This window comes from Babylonia areolata, chromosome 22 (assembly GCF_041734735.1).
Source record: "Babylonia areolata isolate BAREFJ2019XMU chromosome 22, ASM4173473v1, whole genome shotgun sequence".
NCBI lineage: Eukaryota > Metazoa > Mollusca > Gastropoda > Neogastropoda > Buccinidae > Babylonia > Babylonia areolata.
In genome coordinates, this window is record NC_134897.1 from 46,323,775 (window position 1) to 46,349,094 (window position 25,320).

The 25,320-nt window shown below is 45.1% G+C and overlaps 1 protein-coding gene across 5 annotated transcripts in view; it reads right to left on the minus strand.

Annotated features, from left to right (window-relative positions):
* The window catches only part of LOC143296874 (uncharacterized), a 110,974-nt gene that overhangs the window by 62,235 nt on the left and 23,419 nt on the right, over positions 1–25,320 (minus strand). For 3 of the 5 annotated variants that reach the window (XM_076608853.1, XM_076608849.1, XM_076608850.1), the window contains exons 11-19: positions 20,924–20,975; positions 20,389–20,475; positions 17,030–17,153; positions 15,962–16,050; positions 12,470–12,608; positions 8,007–8,193; positions 7,465–7,585; positions 6,061–6,935; positions 1,027–1,252 (exon numbers count right to left, since the gene is read on the minus strand). In XM_076608853.1, coding sequence (XP_076464968.1) covers positions 1,027–1,252; positions 6,061–6,935; positions 7,465–7,585; positions 8,007–8,193; positions 12,470–12,608; positions 15,962–16,050; positions 17,030–17,153; positions 20,389–20,475; positions 20,924–20,975 — 1,900 coding nt within the window. The remainder of the gene's footprint in view (positions 1–1,026; positions 1,253–6,060; positions 6,936–7,464; positions 7,586–8,006; positions 8,194–12,469; positions 12,609–15,961; positions 16,051–17,029; positions 17,154–20,388; positions 20,476–20,923; positions 20,976–25,320) is intronic. The other 2 variants (XM_076608851.1, XM_076608852.1) reach the window with 2 other exon arrangements.

Sequence of the window (25,320 nt, forward strand, 5' to 3'; positions counted from 1 at the left end):
TCTGCAAGACTTGATGGAAATCAAATAACACCCTCACAATAAAGAAAAATCGTAACCCACACAAAAAAAAAAGTTTGAATATTACTCCCTGTTTGGCAATACATACTGACCATATCCCTCTTAAAGCTGACATTCACACTCCCTGTTGTTCTCAGGGTTATGGTTAACATTATTTAAGGACTCCCTGTTGTTCTCAGGGTTATGGTTAACATTATTTAAGGACTCCCTGTTGTTCTCAGGGTTATGGTTAACATTATTTAAGGACTCCCTGTTGTTCTCAGGGTTATGGTTAACATTATTTAAGGACTCCCTGTTGTTCTCAGGGTTATGGTTAACATTATTTAAGGACTCCCTGTTGTTCTCAGGGTTATGGTTAACATTATTTAAGGACTCCCTGTTGTTCTCAGGGTTATGGTTAACATTATTTAAGGACTCCCTGTTGTTCTCAGGGTTATGGTTAACATTATTTAAGGACTCCCTGTTGTTCTCAGGGTTATGGTTAACATTATTTAAGGAATTAGTTAAAATTATCGATGAGTTTATGCCAACACACTAGCTTGCCCCTAAGTAACCACATCCTGACCCAAAGTAATCCCAACCTTACCCCTTCCCTTACCGTAACAACAAAATCCTAACTCAAACCCTAAGTAAACCTACTGTAACAAACCCCAAAACTAACCCTGATCCTAACTTCCTTTTTTTTTTTTTGTCTTTGTTTGTTTGTTGTTGTTGTTATTGCTGTTGATGTTGTTGTTACAGATTTGTTTTGCCTCGCTATAGTCTGTTTTGTTTTATTTTGTCTTATCTCTCTCTATGTAGTGGAAGATGCTACTGTTCGTTGTATATTGTTTGTTTCATACTATTCTCTGTATTGTATACATGTTTTTGGAAAATTAAAAAAAAAGTTAAAAAACCCAAAAAAAACCTGATCCTAACCATTAAAAAAAACCCCAACTGATCTGGTAATTGTGCATGCCAGAAATAAAACAAAGCGGAAAAGCAGCAACAACAACACAACTCCCCCACCTTTTGCTCCAGAAGCCCTCTGAACCGAAGCTCCTGGTACAGTCTTCTGGAGGGACGTGAACTTTTCTCCTCTCTTGGACTTTCTGGCTGGTCTGACAAGAGTCTTGCTTGCAGTACCGTCATCAGTGGACGATGTCTTCACCTCGCCTTTGGGGTTCACCTCACTCTTCTTTTTCACAAGCAACTTTCGTCGCCGACCCAGCAAGCCTTTGGGTCTGTTTTTCACCTGAAAATTGTTTTTGTTTTTTTGTTTTTTATTTTAACTGAAAAAGAATGTTGGATGCAAGAACGTCATCTACAAATAACAGTTGATGCTGACTGATGTTTCTATGAACTGAGTTGAAAGCGGTTGCACAATATTCACTAGATCAATTTCAAGTCATACATGTTCAGAGTCCAACAACAAAATAGTTAATTTAAGTCTTGGTCAACAAGAAATAAAACCTGTATCATTTTTTTTTTCTTCTTCTTCTTGTATCGACTCTGATCTTTCCACTAGGCTGGATGACCAGCAGTCAAATTCAGCAGCTGTTTTATCTATGAAAAGCCTTCACATGTTAATTTCTAGACTGCGCTGTTGACGTATGGCGTACGTCATGAATTGTCGCTCACCAATGCTGTGTTGACGTGCGCCAAGCGTCATGATACAACATTCTTACTTAAAACCATCGCACTGCAGAAAATACAGTCTGCTAACCACGAAATTAACTCCCTTGAGAGCTCTTTCTCTCCTGAGTACCATAAGCTAAAAAAAAAAAATCAGCTCATTATCATATTAGCGAAAGTTCTGCAAGTTTGTACGAAGCACAAGTTGTGTTTACAAAGCCATGGCTGCACGCAGACAAACCCCAACACTGGAACAAGTATTGGAAGAACTTTTTCAAGATGCAAATACTGAAATAGTAGAGTTGGAGATTCTGGACCAAATGACATAGAACTGTGTGAAGATGACGCTGACTGCCCCGACTCTGACATGAAGGGGAGTTGGAGGGCGGTTGCATCAGACAGACAAAGCTCAGCTGATTCAAGATACATGTGGGTGTTCACGAGGTTTGTCAGTTTATTATTTGCTTTCTCTTTGTTGTAACAATGAATATAACTGCACTGTGTGTGTTTTGAATGTGTAAGCTGTGGTAAGTAGCTTCGTCAGTCACTTGTGTGAGAGAGTCAGTCACTTGTGTACTGTGTGTGACCAACACTGCACAAGGAGGCATGGCTTGCTGGCTGGCTTATTGTTGACGACAGCGTGTGTCGCTTGCCTAGAGCTTTCTGTGTATTTGTTCCCGAGTGTGTATTGGTTTGTTGTGTGTGTGTGTGTGTGTGTGTGTGTGCGAGGGGGGAGGAGATGATGTTTACAAAACTGAAATCAGAGAATGATATACAGAACTGTATGCCTAAATTACTTTGTAAATGCAACACTGTGTGTGTGTGTGTGTGCGAGTGTGTATGTGTGTGTGTGTGTTGTCATTTTGTTTTGTATGAGAAAGAGAGAATGAAGGGGGTGTGGCATACCACGATCCAGTTTCAGTGTGTGTGTGTGTTGGTGGGGTGACAGGGGAGGGGGAAGGGGTAGGTGTGTGTGTGTTTGTAGTTCAGCTTCTGAAAACAATCAGAAATAAAACGGTACAATTTCATAAACTTTATATTTTATAAAAAACAAAAATACACACACACACACACACAAAAACAACAACAAACTTAGTCTTTTATACAATGTGTTTCAGGTATGCAGCATGGTGATGATCATGATGTTCATCCTGGACCATCTGGAGTTGACAACTTGCCACAAACCTACAGCTGACGACCAGCAGCAGCAAGACCAAAGGGCAGTAAACAAGCCTCCAGCAATTCTGGACTACAATAAAAACATGGGTGCCATGGACCATCATGACCAACAGCTGCAGCCCTATGATGCCACAAGGAAAACCCATCCTCTACAAAAAAGCAGGCAACAGCAGCACATTCCTGGACTTCCAGAAGGATGTAGTTAGTGCCATGGTTTTTGGTGACCAAGATGCAGACACTGCTGAAGATGAACACACTGTTTGTCTGAATTGAATAAAATAGAATAGAACAGAATAGAATACTTGTAATTGTCATAAAACCTTAAAGTTTATAAGACACAATGAAACATAAACATGTGTGGATGACACTTCACTGATTTCATTCCACCTACCCTACAGAGGGCCCCATTACAAAGGAGGTGCAGAGTCTGCTGGAAGACAGAGCAAAGAAAAGATTGGAGGTTCTACTGCCCAGACAAGCCCCCTGTCCCACCCAAGAGAGCAGCACACTATAGAGGCTGTGTGAACGGGGGTGAACAAGGACCAAACTGCACCCATGGAAGAGTCCTTTTCATTTGTCTTGTCTTCTCTGTCTAACGAGGTACTTCCCCGGGAGGACAGACCCCAGGGACAGACAAGGACTTCCTACTGGGCAGGTTTAATCAGCCACCCCAGTGCTATCTGTGGGAACTTACGGCAAGAAGTGGTCCTGGGGGTGGTGCTGTGGAGCCAAAAAGGGTTAATGCCAATCGTAATGACTGTGGTGTAAAGGGCAGATTCAGAAGGCCGATGTCGGAGTGGCCCATGTGGGCAGGGTCAGCCCCAGTGCCGCCAGGAAGGAACTGGGTTCAGCCTGATCAGCAGGTGAACATGGACTTGACCTGTCACCCAGGAGAGGGTAGGAAAAACTGTCAATATTCTCCCACTCTTCAGAACAGCAGTTCAAAATGGACCTCCCAGACCATATTGGGCAGGGTCCCCTCACACCTGGATATACCCAAGGGGGTCTCCAGATCTGGGTGTGCAGCCTCGTGGAAAAAGAGTGAACCAATCAAAGTTGCCTGCTGATTACCCTGTTCATGCCTGCTGCAGGGCTAGAGCCCATGGACCGCAGGTCCAGCAACGCCCACGAGGGATGTGCCAATCTCAACACTGAGCCTCCTTGAGATAAAGGGAGCCAAGGTCCTCACGTAGCACCTCATGAAAAGAGGTGGGGACAGATGCGTGCTGGGAGGCAGTAAGGCCTACTGTTCTCCCGACTACCTAAGGCTGAGGTAGGGGAAAGTGCAAGCCTTCCCCACCTGGGTAGGCAGACCAAGACATGCTATGTCCCGAGTGGGATGCGTTGGTGACCAGAAAGGTTACCCTGACCGACACCAGGGGGCCACTCCAGGTGATGTGGTGGGCATCCTCAGTTGAGCACCAAATGTGTAGGGTAAGGGGCGCTGGGCTGAATCCGGGAAGGATAGGACCTGGGGTCATCCCTGGCCCTCCCAGCAGCCCAGAGTGCGCTGGTGGTGTACCCCTGTATGGGTAGAACGGGGGGATCTACCCGTGAGTGCCAACCATCCTGTGAGCCCATCCCCAGGGCTCACTGGCACATGGACTTTGAGGAAGGGAAAAAATAAAGAAAAAACTTGCGGGAAGTCCAGTAACCTGTCCCGACCTGGGTGTCCTGGGACGCCTGACATGTGTGCCTACCCCAGCAGGGGAGACCAGCCAGACAGCGGGACCGCCTGACATGTGCATGCATACCCCAGTGCATGCCTTCCCCAGCAGGGGAGACCCGACGGACAGCGGCTTCACCTGACAAGCAGGTGGGTGCCACATGCCCCGCATCCCCTCCTGTAGGGATACTGGGTGACTTGACCTGGGGAGAGCACCAGAGTGTGGCCCTCCCGAAGGCCATAGGCGTCCACTCCCACAGAGGGAGGTGGGGGAGGGGACTCGGCAAGGGAGGGATGGAAAGAGAGAGCAGTGCCACCACTGAGAGCCTGTCCATGAACAGAGAATAGAGCTGAATCACGCCCCATTGTGACATCATGTCTGGCCTATAACATGAGTATAAGACTGGCTGTGAGAGAGAAATATATAAATGTTGATGTTTTTTTTTGTAAGGCTATGTCCACAGGCACAGTAGGGGCACATCCCTCAACAAAACCATCCTCCACTTTGGATAACCTGGGGTCCGGCCTGAACTCCAATCCACCACAGTCCCCTTTCTGACGGTTAGGAGTTCAAGCTGCTCCACGTCAATGTGTCAACAAAGACGCGTTAGCCCGATCGCAAACGGGACAACCCGTGTGTCCCGGGACCTGAGATAATCTCCTGTGAGAACACTATCCCAACCTCATGGGTTTGGCAATCACTGGAATGATTAGTGATGCTCCACGATGGGGTCAAGTTATTTCCAAGTATAGTGGCAAGTCCATCAGTAGAAGAAAGTCAGGAACAGTCAGCAATGACCAGAGGAGAGCAGAGAGCGAGACAAAGTTCACAAAACAAAACACTGAATACAACGTCACAAACAGACGCAAACGATGTAAGATACATGAATCCCCAGACGAAGATGTCTGGGAAAGCCACAACAAACAACAAACATGCATGAAAATAACATTTCTAATGCTTTCTGCAAAGGTTGGCAAAGACAGAGCAAATGGATAATGTCACTGATCTGAAAAATGGCACCCACTGAGAATGATTTCTCTTTTTCCGGCAGGAATGTCAGACCCCTGCCGGAGTCTGCACTAGTGGGTCACGGTTAAGTATGTGTAATTGAATGATTGTTTACCCCCTGCTGGAAACGGCATTTCACTGGCTAGCAGACGGCAGTCTAATGGCGAGATGTTGTATCACTGAGTTGCCGCTATAAATTTTGGCTAAGAAGAGCAGACAGACAGGCCTGGCTTGCATCAGTTTGACATGGTACAGTATTTGACACCAAATGTACTGTTCATACACCTACTTTTCACACATCCCCAACATCTACACAAGATTACATACCAATGCACAGCGTTCTGTTCATGCACCTACTTCACACACATCCCCAACATCTACACAAGCAAACAGGATCACAAAAGTGAGTCCACACACATCAGATAGTTTCCTAGGTATGCAGACAGACAGGAAGTCACAGTTTGCACAGCGCCTCACACACACACACCAACATGTACACAAGCGCACAGTAACACCCCAGCCAGCCTACACACACAGCATTCCTTCCATGGCACGCACACAGACAAGAACTCACAGCTCGAGCGGTGCTGATGGAAGTCTCTGCCCGACTGGTGGAGGTGCCATCCGCCTCCATCATGAGCTGCGACTGGCTGCTGCGGAACGTGTAGGGGTCAGGGTCAGGTCGACCTGGCCCTCGGCAGACACCACCACCACCTCTCTCCCCCACTATCGATGATGTGACCCCCTTCCCTACAGACAGCGGCTGATCACCGTCCTTGCCAACGTGACAAGAATCGGCTGTCCGGCCATCTTCTGGTCGAGACGCCTCTGCCGTCATGCCACTGCTTATTCCCTCCGCTGCAAGCTGCATCACTGTCTGACTTCCTGTTCGCTGACCGGGCATCACTGTCTGACTTCCTGTTTGCTGACCGGGCATCACTGTCTGACTTCCTGTATGCTGACTGGGCATCACTGTCTGACTTCCTGTTTGCTGACCGGGCATCACTGTCTGACTTCCTGTACGCTGACCGGGCATCACTGTCTGACTTCCTGTATGCTGACCGGGCATCACTGTCTGACTTCCTGTTTGCTGACCGGGCATCACTGTCTGACTTCCTGTACGCTGACCGGGCATCACTGTCTGACTTCCTGTACGCTGACTAGGCATTGCTGGTGGACTTCTGCCTGGCTGGCTGGTCGGTCTGGGATGACTGCCTGGTGAATGACTGGACACTCGAGCTGGCTGGCTGGAGACTCTCTTAGGGCACGCGGGCGGCGACTGTTGAGCGTGCTCACTAAGCGCACTGAGCTGAGCCAACCGGGCGGCCACCTGACTGGCTCGCTGGCTGAAGGGCTGTGATTGGCCGGCGTGTGATGCCGCCTCATCTCTGGACGGTTCTTTCGGTGGGGAGGGGGTGACAACGGGGATGGAGGGTAGCAGTTCTAGCTCTGGAATGCACAGGACAGAGTCGCTGTAATGTTGTTTGTGGACGATAGGGTGGTGGACAGGAAAAGGGTTATGAGCGAAGGGTTGTGTGTGTGTGAATGAGTGTGTGGACCTACGTGTAAGTGGGTTCAAACAAGAGCAAACCTTCAACATATGGGATGAGCGAATGTGTTCATTCCCCAGTTTAACATGTCATTACAAGTGACAACAGCTGCATACGCATGCATCCATGCATGTGTTTTGCATGAGAGAGACAAGAGATATGTTTTCCCTTCTTCCACCTTCCACACACACAAAAAAGTAATTCAGAACAAATCAAGCACTTGTATGAACCATATGCACATATGAAAACAAATAATATTCATACTGCAGATTACCAGAAATGGGAGTAATGCCACTGAAACTGTGAAGATGATAGGGTCTAAAAAAAATTTTTTTTTAAAAGGTGTTAAAAGAAAAAAAAAAAACAACAAAAAACTCTAGGAAAATGGGGCATGGGGAGGGGAGAGGGGACTAGATTTCTGCTGTTACCTTGTGCCTCCTCCGCCTCTCCGGCAGGTGCCAGCACTGACTGGGAGGAGTTTCTGGACAGGGCAGGGAAGGCGTCGTAGGACTGAGTCCCCTCGTCTTCCGGTTCACTGTCCATCACAGTCTGCCACAACAACAGTAATTGTAATAATAATGATGATAAAAAGGATACTTGGTACGCCATATCTGATGATACAAAAGCCCTGGGCATTTACAATGAAAAATATGACGACGTATGCATACTAAAAACACACGAATACACCTGCACACACAACTCCTCCCACTCCAACACCAACCCCATATCCACTCCACACAGGATGTAAACACACAACACAATTGTCAGTCACTTAGGAGTCTGCCACAATAACATGAACTGAGAGTTATGAGTCTGCCATAGTACAAATTGTGAGTCACGAATCTGCTAAATATATGAGTAAATATTTCAAAATGCAGTTGTTCACATACATCCAGTAAAATCATACACACACATTTACACACACACACACGCACATGTGCACACAGAAACACACACGAAATGAACTTACGTCCACATTATAAACATCCACCATGTCTGCAGGTGGCTCACTCTCTTCCACCACCCTTTCCATCCTGTCGTCCTGTTTGACAGACATGCAGCGTGCACTGCGGTTCTGGGAGCATGGGATGGGGTCCGAGTCCGACAGGGAGGGCTGGCCCTCTGCCGCTTTCCCCATGTGGGAAAATACATCTTCACTGAAAGCAGAACCACTCATTATCCCACAGGGAGTCTGCCGCTTTCCCCATGTGGGAAAATACATCTTCACTGAAAGCAGAACCACTCATTATCCCACAGGGAGGCCTGACCCTCTGCCGCTTTCCCCATGTGGGAAAATACATCTTCACTGAAAGCAGAACCACTCATTATCCCACAGGGACGGCTGGCCCTCTGCCGCTTTCCCCATGTGGGAAAATACATCTTCACTGAAAGCAGAACCACTCATTATCCCACAGGGACGGCTGGCCCTCTGCTGCTTTCCCCATGTGGGAAAATACTTCTTCACTGAAAGCAGAACCACTCATTATCCCACAGGGACGGCTGGCCCTCTGCTGCTTTCCCCATGTGGGAAAATACTTCTTCACTGAAAGCAGAACCACTCATTATCCCACAGGGACGGCTGGCCCTCTGCTGCTTTCCCCATGTGGGAAAATACTTCTTCACTGAAAGCAGAACCACTCATTATCCCACAGGGAGTCTGCCGCTTTCCCCATGTGGGAAAATACTTCTTCACTGAAAGCAGAACCACTCATTATCCCACAGGGACGGCTGGCCCTCTGCTGCTTTCCCCATGTGGGAAAATACTTCTTCACTGAAAGCAGAACCACTCATTATCCCACAGGGACGGCTGGCCCTCTGCTGCTTTCCCCATGTGGGAAAATACTTCTTCACTGAAAGCAGAACCACTCATTATCCCACAGGGACGGCCTGGCCCTCTGCCGCTTTCCCCATGTGGGAAAATACATCTTCACTGAAAGCAGAACCACTCATTATCCCACAGGGACGGCTGGCCCTCTGCCGCTTTCCCCATGTGGGAAAATACATCTTCACTGAAAGCAGAACCACTCATTATCCGACAGGGACTCTGCCGCTTTCCCCATGTGGGAAAATACATCTTCACTGAAAGCAGAACCACTGACCGATTCTCCTGTCGATCACTAAGTCCTGCTAGAGATTTGATTGAAGAAAGCATGTCTATGAGCAACAAATCTGGTAAGAGAATTGGATTAACAAACAACAATAACATCAACAACAAAAAATTATATAAACATAAATACATACACACACACAAACACACACACACACACATATATATATATACATATACATGTATATATACAAATATATATACATACATACATAGACAGACATACATACAAACATACATACAGATATACATACACATATATAATAAAGCAACTGTGGAGAAAGACAGACATAACAGCTGTCGAATAAACCAACACAGATTAAAATCTTTAAATGAAGCCTCCAAACATGAATCCAAATCTGTGTAAACAGCCTCCAAACATGAATCCAAATCTGTGTAAACAGCCTCCAAACATGAATCCAAGTCTGTGTCAACAGCCTCCAAACATGAATCCAAATCTGTGTCAACAGCCTCCAAACATGAATCCAAATCTGTGTAAACAGCCTACAAACATTCATTGAGTTCAACACGTAACCTTCACAACAAAAACTGGTGCTTCAAAAAGGACCCACAGCAACACCAGAATTGTGCCTGACTAAATTCTGTAGAAAAATCCACTTCCATAACAAAACAAATATGCTGCAGAGAAACAAAGTGCTCTCTGTTGAAAGAACAGCCCAAAATTCACACTAAGAAATTTTTCTGTTGTAACAAGAAGCTGCAACAAGAAAGTAACACAACAGAATACATGAATTCCACTACAGAACAGACTTGAGATGCTTTTCATAATCGACATTCTCCCCAACCTTGAGTTAATCCGATTTTTTCCCATGTCACTCACCCCCCTGCCCCATGCACTGTGCAGGCTGGAGACAAAACCAATCTTCATGAAAAAAGCAAACATATTCTTCCCATACCTACCATGACTGCATACACTAAATGACACAAGATATCACCCCAGAGCAAAGTAATTTCAGTGTGGGTTCTACCTCCTCTATCATGGCCCGCGGTCTCTGCTAACCACAGCAGTTTATTGCAACACAATTCATGATAAAATATTTAAACTAAACTACAGTCTACAGTCAGAATGATGATATATTTTTAATTCTAAATTCTAAAACCCTTTCAATAATCCAGAGAACGAGATGAAAAAGGAATGGAATGGGATCAGCCAAAGAACAAGCTGATCTGTCCAGTCAATCATCTAAAAAATAAAAAAATACAAAGAGCATGTCTCTATTCTCACTCACTAAATCAGGTTGGCATGCAAACCCAGTAAACGTGTTAACTCATCAAAACACACAGAGGATGAAGAAAGGTGGTAGAATGGTTAAGACACTCAACTGCCAAGACAGAGTCTGTGAGGGTGTGGGTTGGAATCCTCTCCCCCAATACAGTCTGTGAGGGTGTGGGTTGGAATCCTCTCACCCAATACAGTCTGTGAGGGTGTGGGTTGGAATCCTCTCACCCAATACAGTCTGTGAGGGTGTGGGTTGGAATCCTCTCACCCAATACAGTCTGTGAGGGTGTGGGTTGGAATCCTCTCACCCAATACAGTCTGTGAGGGTGTGGGTTGGAATCCTCTCCCCCAATACAGTCTGTGAGGGTGTGGTTGGAATCCTCTCACCCAATACAGTCTGTGAGGGTGTGGGTGGGTTAGAATCCTCTCACCCAATACAGTCTGTGAGGGTGTGGGTTGGAATCCTCTCACCCAATACAGTCTGTGAGGGTGTGGGTTGGAATCCTCTCACCCAATACAGTCTGTGAGGGTGTGGGTTGGAATCCTCTCCCCCAATACAGTCTGTGAGGGTGTGGGTTGGAATCCTCTCACCCAATACAGTCTGTGAGGGTGTGGGTTGGAATCCTCTCCCCCAATACAGTCTGTGAGGGTGTGGGTTGGAATCCTCTCCCCCAGTACAGTCTGTGAGGGTGTGGGTTGGAATCCTCTCACCCAATACAGTCTGTGAGGGTGTGGGTTGGAATCCTCTCCCCCAGTACAGTCTGTGAGGGTGTGGGTTGGAATCCTCTCACCCAATACAGTCTGTGAGGGTGTGGGTTGGAATCCTCTCACCCAATACAGTCTGTGAGGGTGTGGGTTGGAATCCTCTCACCCAATACAGTCTGTGAGGGTGTGGGTTGGAATCCTCTCACCCAATACAGTCTGTGAGGGTGTGGGTTGGAATCCTCTCACCCAATACAGTCTGTGAGGGTGTGGGTTGGAATCCTCTCACCCAATACAGTCTGTGAGGGTGTGGGTTGGAATCCTCTCACCCAATACAGTCTGTGAGGGTGTAGGATGGAATCCTCTCACCCAATACAGTCTGTGAGGGTGTGGGTTGGAATCCTCTCACCCAATACAGTCTGTGAGGGTGTGGGTTGGAATCCTCTCACCCAATACAGTCTGTGAGGGTGTGGGTTGGAATCCTCTCACCCAATACAGTCTGTGAGGGTGTGGGTTGGAATCCTCTCACCCAATACAGTCTGTGAGGGTGTGGGTTGGAATCCTCTCACCCAATACAGTCCGTGAGGGTGTGGGTTGGAATCCTCTCACCCAATACAGTCTGTGAGGGTGTGGGTTGGAATCCTCTCACCCAATACAGTCTGTGAGGGTGTGGGTTGGAATCCTCTCACCCAATACAGTCTGTGAGGGTGTGGGTTGGAATCCTCTCACCCAATACAGTCCGTGAGGGTGTGGGTTGGAATCCTCTCACCCAATACAGTCCGTGAGGGTGTGGGTTGGAATCCTCTCACCCAATACAGTCTGTGAGGGTGTGGGTTGGAATCCTCTCACCCAATACAGTCTGTGAGGGTGTGGGTTGGAATCCTCTCACCCAATACAGTCCGTGAGGGTGTGGGTTGGAATCCTCTCACCCAATACAGTCTGTGAGGGTGTGGGTTGGAATCCTCTCACCCAATACAGTCTGTGAGGGTGTGGGTTGGAATCCTCTCACCCAATACAGTCTGTGAGGGTGTGGGTTGGAATCCTGCTCTCATCCTTTCTCCCAAGTCTGACTGGAAAATTCTACTGAGGATCTAGTCCTTTGGATGAGACGATAAAACCTAGGTCCCTAGTGCAGCATGCACTTGGCACACTGGAAAAGAACCCATGGCAATGACAGTGTTGTCCTCTGGCAAAATTATGTAAAAAGAAATGCACTCTGATAGGTACACAAATATATAAGCATACACTCTGGGCCTGACAATGTTGGGTTATGCTGCTGTCAGGCATCTGCCTAGCAGATGTGGTGCAGCGTTCATGGATTTGCCTCCTTGAGAAACTGAAACTGACACTGAAACACAGAGGAGCCAAGAGCCAGGTAAAACACCTCCACCTGTCCTCCGAGTGACCCGACGCCTGTCTGGCGGCCGCAATCCTCCTGCTCTGTCGCGTACGCTGGAAGATGTTCTGTGAGCCGGACCCTTCCTCCCTCACCACTTTCTTCTCCCCTGCTGCCACCTCTGGTCCTGGGAACACCATGAACAGCCACATGTAACGTCACCACGAACAGCCACATGTAACGTCACCACGAACAGCCACATGCAACGTCACCACGAACAGCCACATGTAACGTCACCACGAACAGCCACATGCAACGTCACCACGAACAGCCACATGTAACGTCACCACGAACAGCCACATGCAACGTCACCACGAACAGCCACATGCAACGTCACCACGAACAGCCACATGCAACGTCACCACCAACAGCCACATGTAACGTCACCACGAACAGCCACATGCAACGTCACCACGAACCATGAACAGCCACATGTAACGTCACCACGAACAGCCACATGCAACGTCACCACGAACCACGAACAGCCACATGTAACGTCACCATGAACAGCCACATGTAACGTCACCACGAACAGCCACATGCAACGTCACCACGAACAGCCACATGCAACGTCACCACGAACCATGAACAGCCACATGTAACGTCACCACCAACAGCCACATGCAACGTCACCACGAACAGCCACATGTAACGTCACCATGAACAGCCACATGCAACGTCACCACGAACAGCCACATGCAACGTCACCACCAACAGCCACATGCAACGTCACCACGAACAGCCACATGCAACGTCACCTTGCAACGTCACCACGAACAGCCACATGCAACGTCACCACGAACAGCCACACCATCAACAGCCACATGCAACGTCACCACGAACAGCCACATGCAACGTCACCATGAACAGCCACATGCAACGTCACCACAAAACACGTTTCACATAAAATGTATCAAAAACAGACTGTCTTCTTTTGACAGGGTACACAGCCAAGAGGTATCAAAAAGAGGTCTTCTCTTGACAGGGTGCACAGCAGAGAGGTATCAAAAAGAGATGTCTTCTCTTGACAGGGTGCACAGCAGAGAGGTATCAAAAAGAGATGTCTTCTCCTGACAGGGTTCATAGCCAAGAGGTATCAAAAACAGATTGTCTTCTCTTGACAGAGTTCATAGCCAAGAGGTATCAAAAAGAGGTCTTCTCTTGACAGGGTGCACAGCAGAGAGGCATCAAAAAGAGATGTCTTCTCTTGACAGGGTGCACAGCAGAGAGGTATCAAAAAGAGATGTCTTCTCTTGACAGGGTGCACAGCAGAGAGGTATCAAAAAGAGATTGTCTTCTCTTGACAGAGTTCATAGCCAAGAGGTATCAAAAAGAGATGTCTTCTCTTGACAGGGTGCACAGCAGAGAGGTATCAAAAAGAGATGTCTTCTCTTGACAGGGTGCACAGCAGAGAGGTATCAAAAAGAGATGTCTTCTCTTGACATGGTGCACAGTCAAGAGGTATCAAAAACAGATTGTCTTCTCTTGACAGAGTTCTTAGCCAAGAGGTATCAAAAAGAGATGGCTTCTCCTGACAGGGTGCACAGCCAAGAGGTAAAAGCGTTGAGGGCTCTGGGCTTCAATTCCGTTGCGGTGCCAGGTGGGTTCAGGAGGAGATTTTTTCCCAATCTCCCATGGCAACAGATGTACAGAACAAAACCTAAACACTGATTGATGAAAGGAAGTGATGAGTACAACCCTGTCAAACAGTCCAAAACCTAAACTCTGATTGATGAAAGGAAGTGATGAGTACAACCCTGTCACACAGTCCAAAACCTAAACTGATTGATGAAAGGAAGTGATGAGTACAACCCTGTCACACAGTCCAAAACCTAAACTGATTGATGAAAGGAAGTGATGAGTACAACCCTGTCACATAGTCCAAAACCTAAACTGATTGATGAAAGGAAGTGATGAGCACAACCCTGTCACATAGTCCAAAACCTAAACTGATTGATGAAAGGAAGTGATGAGCACAACCCTGTCACACAGTCCAAAACCTAAACTCTGATGAAAGGAAGTGATGAGTACAACCCTGTCACATAGTCCAAAACCTAAACTCTGATTGATGAAAGGAAGTGATGAGTACAACTCTGTCAAACAGTCCAAAACCTAAACTCTGATGAAAGGAAGTGATGAGTACAACCCTGTCACATAGTCCAAAACCTAAACTGATTGATGAAAGGAAGTGATGAGCACAACCCTGTCACACAGTCCAAAACCTAAACTCTGATTGATGAAAGGAAGTGATGAGCACAACCCTGTCACACAGTCCAAAACCTAAACTGATTGATGAAAGGAAGTGATGAGCACAACCCTGTCACACGGTCCAAAACCTAAAATGGACCTTCACAGCAATATTGCCATCTTCATCATCCTCATTCATCATCATTTAAAAAATTTTTTTTTAAAGGCCCAAATTCTGTGGCTTTTCACACCCTGCTCGGACAATCTGGTGACAACTTCCATCCCCCTTCACTTCCAGACTTGTAGACATGCAGAGTGTCATCCAATTCATGTCAATGTCTGATGGGTTATGGAAACATTAACAACAACATACCCAGCATTCACACCCATGAAAACAAAGTGTGGTTGCCAACACAGCATGGTAAAATAACGTCTCACATACAAAAGCCAACTCGGAAGTGATCAATAAAAATCAAGTCAATTTCATTCTCTTAAAAACACAAAATAAACTAATGAAACAGATGCATATAATACTGAGGATAAGGTGGGATGAACTTGTCAATAGTACTGACTGAGACAAGAATCTGGCAGGCTTGATATAAACACAACGCTGTGAAATAAGGCTAAAACTCGCAGTGAAAGTAGATCCTAACTCCTAGAACACATCTATCTGACCACAGTTTCAACACCAGACTAACAGTTAATGGAAAAACATCTTATAAAGTTACCTGTACCTGTTGTTGAAAGAACCTGAGGTAGAGGGCCTTTACGATAGTGATTGCACCATAATTTTAGCTCGATTGCCCAAACAAGCTAAGTAAGTTTGTGACCTGATACAAGTGTTCGTCAGATACAAAACATGTGTGTGTCAAAGAATCAATAGACGGACAGAAATACGAAAAAAACTTAGCTGTATGAAGAGCACAGGATCAGGAGTCAAAATGGCTGCCGGAAAAAGAGGAAGCTAGTCAGGGATACAGAGGGGAGGTAACCTACTTCCAGGAGGTTATCGGCAGTAGCTACTTTTGTTTTCTTTGCATCGGCGGATAGTAGTTTGCACAAGACAGGAATCGGACTCCCTGCTGGAGTCTGCACTAGTGGGTCACAGTAAAGTATGTGTAGTGAAATAAAGTTTTTCAACATTTTATTTTGATTTCACATTACGGTAGTAACAGGTTATTCAGCCTACATTCTAACAATTTTTTTCAGTATTCTAAATCAACACATTTTGGCACATTGCAAGTGCCTGTCAGTAAAGCAGGCAGTGGGTGAAGTCTCTGTTTCCATACTTACTTTCCAGTTTGAAGGTGGTCTCCGAAGCGCTCTGTGACTGGGAATGCACCATGTCTATGGAGATCGGAGCCCTAGCTGATGCCCCCCAGCTGAAAAATATCATCGTAAATGAGAACTGTTGATCTTTGCCTGATTTCAAAAAGCCTAGAATATCTGCAAGTGTGTGTGTACACTGATACGCATACTCTCATACACACACACACACACACACAACTACAAAAACACCAACACAAATAATCACATAGAGAGGGTTCTCTTTCTGTTTTTCAGATGCTCTGAAATGGCCAGGCTAAGCATGGAAAGACAATGACCAGCAATGTACAACAAGTAATGTGGTAAATAGTTCCAGTGACTCTTCACAAAGTCAGTGAACAACAACTTAGGACACATACACATGACCAGCAATGTACAACAAGTAATGTGGTAAAAAGTTCCAGTGACTCTTCACAAAGTCAGTGAAGAAGAACAACTTAGGATACATACACATGACCAGCAAAGTACAACAAGTAATGTGGTAAATAGTTCCAGTGACTCTTCACAAAGTCAGTGAAGAAGAACAACTTAGGATACATACACATGACCAGCAATGTACAACAAGTAATGTGGTAAATAGTTCCAGTGACTCTTCACAAAGTCAGTGAAGAAGAACAACTCAGGATACATACACATGACCAGCAATGTACAAGTAATGTGGTAAATAGTCCCAGTGACTCTTCACAAAGTCAGTGAAGAAGAACAACTTAGGATACATACACATGACCAGCAAAGTACAACAAGTAATGTGGTAAACAGTTCCAGTGACTCTTCACAAAGTCAGTGAAGAAGAACAACTTAGGATACATACACATCTGCCCCCATCCCCACCAAAATGATCCCCAGAAGCCAAAAGAGAGTAAGCACACAAGCACATACAAAATTTATGCACATACACATAAGCATTCATGCATAGGATTATTAACACACACATGCTGAATTACATATCTATACCAAAGGGTATACACCCACATGCTTGCTGACATGTATGCAAGAAAACACACAGCCAAACAAAAACATGACAGAAGACTTTACCTGGCTAGGACCTCAGAGCTACTCTCTTTGGACGATGAATCATTTGTGGTCTCTGTGTCGGCCTTCCCTGTTCTCCTTCTTTCACACTCTGTGGCTGGCTTCAGCACTGACAGACTGAAAGCTTCTGGGAAAAAACAACAGGCAATGGGTTGGGTTGGACTGTACTGTGCTGAACACAGTTATTCACTGTCACTTCAGTTAGTTCATACATTTTGCAGTACTGACATACTACTGACATAACCAGTTCAAAACTAAACATCTGACACTGAGTCCCAACCCTGAGTTATACCAGTAAGAAACATGCATTTGTGTCTCAAAGAAACACACTTGTGTCTCAATGAAACATGCATTGGTGTCTCAAAGAAACATGCATTGATGTCTCAAAGAAACATGCATTGGTGTCTCAATGAAACATGCATTGGTGTCTCAAAGAAACATGCACTGGTGTCTCAAAGAAACATGCATTTGTGTCTCAAAGAAACACATTTGGGTCTCAAAGAAACATGCATTTGTGTCTCAAAGAAACACATTTGTGTCTCAAAGAAACATGCACTTGGGTCTCAAAAAAACACATTTGGGTCTCAAAGAAACACATTTGTGTCTCAAAGAAACATGCATTTGTGTCTCAAAGAAACATGCATTTGTGTCTCAAAGAAACACATTTGTGTCTCAAAGAAACATGCATTTGTGTCTCAAAGAAACATGAAACACATTTGTGTTTCAATGAAACACATTTGTGTCTCAAAGAAACACATTTGGGTCTCAAAGAAACATGCATTTGGGTCTCAAAGAAACACATTTGTGTCTCCAAGAAACACATTTGTGTCTCCAACATGGCTAACATCACTCAACTGAAAGCTACCAACTCTCATATTACTCCTAATGCATGCCCTCATTATGACAGGTAAAACAACTTCCTCTGATATACTCCATACTGAAACTGGTATCTACTGCCAATGCCTTACAAAACTTTGACTGAAGCCAATTTGAACACAGAATCTGTTTCACAAGGAAGCATGTAATGAATTTCATACAACACTATCATAACCAACCCTCATTTGCACTGACCAGTACTGATAAATCGGCCTTCACCTTTCTGTACTGATCTGTACTGCTTCCTTCACAAACAGCCAACTAGCAATAAACTGCACTGTACTGCACCATACTGCATCGTATTGTTCTGCTGACTCGTCACAACCAGTTCACAAAGACTTCACACACAACTCGTCACAACCAGTTCACAAAGACTTCACACACAACTCGTCACAACCAGTTCACAAAGACTTCACACACAACTCGTCACAACCAGTTCACAAAGACTTCACACACAACTCGTCACAACCGGTTCAGAAAGACTTCACACACAACTTGTCACAACCGGTTCAGAAAGACTTCACACACAACTCGTCACAACCGGTTCAGAAAGACTTCACACACAACTTGTCACAACCGGTTCAGAAAGACTTCACACAGAACTCGTCACAACCGGTTCAGAAAGACTTCACACACAACTCGTCACAACCGGTTCAGAAAGACTTCACACACAACTTGTCACAACCGGTTCAGAAAGACTTCACACAGAACTCGTCACAACCGGTTCAGAAAGACTTCACACTGAACTAACACTTGACAGACATGGCCAAGATGAGACATCATGAATCTGATACCTTAACACTTCACCCTAACACTACTGGAAGGTGGCAGAATGGTTAAGACGCTCAGCTGCCAATACAGAGAGTCCGTGAAGGTGTGGGTTCGAATCCTGCTCTCGCCCTTTCTCCTAAGTTTGACTGGAAAATCAAACTGAGCGTCTAGTCTTTCGGATGAGACGATAAACCGAGGTCCCGTGTGCAGCACGCACTTGGCGCACTGAAAAAGAACCCATGGCAACGAGAGTGTTGTCCTCTGGCGAAATTACGTAAAAAAATGAAATCCACTTTCATAGGTACACAAATATGTAAGCATGCACTCAAGGCCTGACTAAGCGCGTTGGGTTATGCTGCTGGTCAGGCATCTGCTCAACAGATGTGGTGTAGCGTGTATGGATTTGTCCGAACGCAGTGACGCCTCCTTGAGAAAGTGAAACTGAAACTGAAACTACTGATACCTTAACACACCCTAACACTACTGATACCTTAACACTTAACCCTAACACTACTGATACCTTAACACTTCACCCTAACACTACTGATACCTTAACACTTCACCCTAACACTACTGATACCTTAACACACCCTAACACTACTGATACCTTAACACTTAACCCTAACACTACTGATACCTTAACATTTAAACCTAACACTACTGATACCTTAACACTGAACCCTAACACTACTGATACCCTAACACTGAACCCTAACACTACTGATACCTTAACACTGAACCCTAACACTGCTGATACCTGAACACTTAACCCTAACACTGCTGATACCTTAACACTGAACCCTAACACTGCTGACACCTTAACACTGAACCCTAACACTACTGACACCTTAACACTGAACTCTAACACTACTGACACCTTAACACTGAACCCTAACAATACTGATACCTTAACACTGAACCCTAACACTACTGATACCTTAACATTGAACCCTAACACTACTGATACCTTAACACTGAACCCTAACACTACTGACACCTTAACACTGAACCCTAACACTACTGATACCTTAACACTGAACCCTTACACTACCGATACCTTAACACTGAACCCTAACACTACCGATACCTTAACACTGAACCCTAACACTACCGATACCCTAACACTGAACCCTAACACAACTGATACCTTAACACTGAACCCTAACACTACTGACACCTTAACACTGAACCCTAACACTGCTGATACCTTAACACTGAACCCTAACACTACTGACACCTTAACACTGAACCCTAACACTACTGATACCCTAACACTGAACCCTAACACTACTGACACCTTAACACTGAACCCTAACACTGCTGATACCTTAACACTGAACCCTAACACTACTGACACCTTAACACTGAACCCTAACACTACTGATACCCTAACACTGAACCCTAACACTACTGACACCTTAACACTGAACCCTAACACAACTGATACCCTAACACTGAACCCTAACACTACTGATACCTTAACACTGAACCCTAACACTACCGATACCTTAACACTGAACCCTAACACTACCGATACCCTAACACTGAACCCTAACACTACTGATACCTTAACACTGAACCCTAACACTACCGATACCCTAACACTGAACCCTAACACTACCGATACCTTAACACTGAACCCTAACACTACTGATACCATAACACTGAACCCTAACACTACTGACACCTTAACACTGAACCCTAACACTACTGACCGGACACTGGCTGTGCTGAACTCTGGGACAGGAGGGGACCAACTTGCTGGTTCTGAGACACCGCAAAAACATTCTCACACTTGACATCTGTAAAAAAAAAAAAAAAAAAAAAAAAAAAAAATCAGTTATCTTATTCATTAATAATTGCTGTGAACTGCTTAGTAAAACCTGCAAATACGCACACGTGTACATATACATGCATGGATGAATATTTACATCTCTGGACACAAACACACACATATTCAAATACACAGACACACACAGACACACATACAAAGAGAAATGGATATATACATTTACCTGCATATACATCTATTTGTTATTTTGGAAGCACAAGTATGCACACACAAGCACATACAAACACACACACACACACAGACACACACACCACACACACACACACTTACAAAGACACACACACACAATGTGTTAGAAGTAATACTGGTGGTGTTGTAAATATTGCTTTTCTTCTTTAAATGAAAAAACAGGTTTGACTAAAATCTCAAAGTTCCATTTTATCCTTGCATAACATTACCTTGTGATTGAAAAACTGCTTGTGAATCCGTTCTGGACTGACTCTGTTCCCCCTGTAAGCAAACAAAAGGAAATTTTACACTTTGCCAATTTCTAATGCTGACATTCTCCACACACACACACACACAAACAATATATATATATATATATATATATATATATATATATATATATATATAATATATCGGGTGTCCCAAAAGTGAACTGCTTTTTGACAAGTATTTTCTCAGTGATAGAGAAACCGAATTCATCAAAAATTTTCACACAGTAACCTTAGTGTATCATCAACAAGTCTGCAAAATATCTAAAAGTTCAGACGCAAATTAAGTGAGTATTGTCAAATTTAAAACAGCAATGTCAAAAAATCCAGTATCAGAGCTGTGCAATGTGACCTTCATCAAGTACATGCCAGCTGCCAGGTGTTGGTATCTGTCAATCAGTGTCAGTCTATAAATAGTCTGTCTGGTTGTCAAGTCTAATGACTTTTTTTTTTATTGTCGTCTTTATCCAAAACCAGTTCTGTCCAAAGTTTCAGTCTGGAAGGTTCAACCATGCCTTTGAGTGAAAGTGACAAGGTTACCATTGAAAACTGTTTCAAGGAGAAAGGCTGGGGTGGAAGAAAGATCGTAAAGGAATTCCCAGGCAAGGGGTGGAGTCATGTCACTGTAAATAGTCATTGCTAAAATACGCACTACAGGGTCAGTAGCACGTAAAACTGGCAGTGGGAGACCCAGGACTGCATGTTCGGAGGAGAACAAGGACCGTGTTGAGGAACTGATTCAATCCCAGGAGGAGAAACCAGGGACCCACAAATCTCTTGGAGAAGTTGCAAGCAACTTGCAAGTGAGCAAGTCTTCTGTGCAAAGAATGGCGAAAGAAACTAGAGCTGAAGACCTTCAAGAGGATACGGGTATCAAGGAGGGACCAAAATGTTAGAGGGAAAAGAAAAACTCACTGCCGTAACTTGAATGACCGCTACTCGGCCACTGATGTGAAAAGGATCATTTTCACAGACGAGAAAGACTTTACGTTAGAGATAGCTAAAATCGCCAAAACGATCGCGTTTATGGGAAACGGAAACGAGAAATTCAGCCATCTCGCCTCTATCATTAAACTTCTAGATTTTCAAAAAAGATAATGATTTCAGCTGGAGTATCATGGAAAGGAAAAACAAACATTCGTTTTAATGACACCGATAGAACCAAGGTTAATAGTGAAAGCTACATTCAGTTACTGGATGACAATCTTCTCCCGGATTGTAGGCATCTTTATCTAGAAACAATTACGTGTTTCAGCAAGATGGGGCTCCTTCACACACAAGTATGGTAACCCAGGCCCATCTGGAGGAGCCTGCACCAGAATTCATCAAGAAGGATGAATGGCCTCCACAAAGTCCTGACTGTAACCTGATGGATTATGCCATATGGGACTCTCTGAAGGAGAAAGTTTACCGGGGAGTGAGAGACAAATTGACCGAGCAGGCATTAAAGGACAGGATAATTATGTGATGGGAGGAGATATTGGTGGAAGAAATACGTAAAAGCATTTCTGCTTGAAAGAAACGGTTTCGTTTAGTCATGGAGAAAGATGGAGGCCACATTGAGCATAAACTGAAATAAGTGAGTTTTCCTCTGATACTGGATTTTTTATATGCTGTTTTGAATTTGACAATACTCGCATAATTTGCATCCAAACTTTTAGATATTTTGCAGACTTGATGATACCCTAAGGTTAGTGTGTGAAAATGTTCAATGAAACCGGTTTCTCTATCACAGAGAAAATACTTGTCAAAAAGCAGTTCACTTTTGGGGGGACACCCGATATATAACTTGCTAGGAATGATTAAACAATGATTGAACAAAACTAAGCGCGTTGGGTTACGCTGCTGGTCAGGCATCTGCTTGGCAGATGTGGTGTAGCGTATATGGTTTTGTCCGAACGCAGTGACGCCTCCTTGAGCTACTGAAACTGAAACTGAACAAAGCAGTCAGGGAACTCTCCTTTCTCTATTATTTTTTCTTCATCGTAGCTCCCCTCTTTCAAGAAAATAAAAGATAGAAAAGAAAAAAAGACTGAGGCAGGAAAAGACAAAACTGTGACTTTCAGTTCCTAATCACAATCACGCACATAACATTGGGGGTCAACTTGCCCAGCTGTTCAGTTCAGTCCTGAATTCATCCCTATCCACCAGATTCTTCCATTCCCCTATCCACCAGATTCCATTCCCCTATCCACCAGATTCCATTCCCCTATCCACCAGATTCCATTCTATCCACCAGATTCCATTCCCCCTATCCACCAGATTCCATTCCCCTATCCACCAGATTCCATTCTATCCACCAGATTCCATTCTATCCACCAGATTCCATTCCCCTATCCACCAGATTCTTCCATTCCCCTATCCACCAGATTCCATTCTATCCACCAGATTCCATTCCCCTATCCACCAGATTCCATTCCCTCTATCCACCAGATTCCATTCTATCTACCAGATTCCATTCCCCTATCCACCTATCTACCAGATTCCATTCCCCTATCCACCAGATTCCATTCTATCCACCACATTCCATTCTATCCACCAGATTCCATTCCCCTATCCACCAGATTCCATTCCCCTATCCACCAGACTCCATTCCCCTATCCACCAGATTCCATTCCCCTATCCACCAGATTCCATTCCCCCTATCCACCAGACTCCATTCTATCCACCAGACTCCATTCCCCTATCCACCAGATTCCATTCCCCTATCCACCAGACTCCATTCCCCTATCCACCAGATTCCATTCCCCCTATCCACCAGATTTCATTCCCCTATCCACCAGATTCCATTCTATCCACCAGACTCCATTCCCCTATCCACCAGATTCCATTCTATCCACCAGACTCCATTCCCCTATCCACCAGACTCCATTCCCCTATCCACCAGATTCCATTCCCCTATCCACCAGATTCCATTCTATCCACCAGACTCCATTCCCCTATCCACCAGATTCCATTCTATCCACCAGACTCCATTCCCCTATCCACCAGACTCCATTCCCCTATCCACCAGATTCCATTCCCCTATCCACCAGACTCCATTCCCCTATCCACCAGATTCCATTCTATCCACCAGACTCCATTCCCCTATCCACCAGACTCCATTCCCCTATCCACCAGATTCCATTCTATCCACCAGACTCCATTCTATCCACCAGATTCCATTCCCCCTATCCACCAGATTCCATTCTATCCACCAGACTCCATTCCCCTATCCACCAGACTCCATTCCCCTATCCACCAGACTCCATTCCCCTATCCACCAGATTCCATTCTATCCACCAGACTCCATTCCCCTATCCACCAGACTCCATTCCCCTATCCACCAGACTCCATTCCCCCTATCCACCAGATTCCATTCCCCTATCCACCAGATTCCATTCTATCCACCAGATTCCATTCTATCCACCAGATTCCATTCCCCCTATCCACCAGATTCCATTCTATCCACCAGACTCCATTCCCCTATCCACCAGACTCCATTCCCCTATCCACCAGACTCCATTCCCCTATCCACCAGATTCCATTCTATCCACCAGATTCCATTCCCCCTATCCACCAGATTCCATTCTATCCACCAGACTCCATTCCCCTATCCACCAGATTCCATTCCCCTATCCACCAGACTCCATTCCCCTATCCACCAGATTCCATTCCCCTATCCACCAGACTCCATTCCCCCTATCCACCAGATTCCATTCCCCTATCCACCAGACTCCATTCCCCTATCCACCAGATTCCATTCCCCTATCCACCAGACTCCATTCCCCTATCCACCAGATTCCATTCCCCCTATCCACCAGATTCCATTCCCCCCCTGCCTCCACCCCCACTCCCACCGTCAGACATGCCTACCCCAGAAACCGACTGTGGCAGGAACGGGACAATCCGCACTGCAGCCTCCAAAAATCCAGGACCAGCAAAATTATCAGAACACCATGTAACATTTGCCCACACTCATAGAACTGCACATATATTGAAAAAATAGAAATAATATAAAAAAGATTTTTTTTTAAAAAGAGCTCTGAGCTGATCACACAGCTGTAGTCAACGCTCGCACTGATTCTGCCTGTGGCAGTGTTCTGCACCCATCCTCTTCATCATTGTTAAAAGTCTTTTCAGCGTAGTTCTCACATGCCTTCCTCTTCATCACTGTTAAAAGTCTTTTCAGCGTAGTTCTCACATGCCTTCCTCTTCATCACTGTTAAAAGTCTTTTCAGCGTAGTTCTCACATGCCTTCCTCTTGGTCATAATGCCCGTTTCACTTCACAGCCTTCCTCTTGGTCATAATGGTTTCCTTTCACAGCCTTCCTCTTGGTCATAATGGTTTCCTTTCACAGCCTTCCTCTTCGTCACAA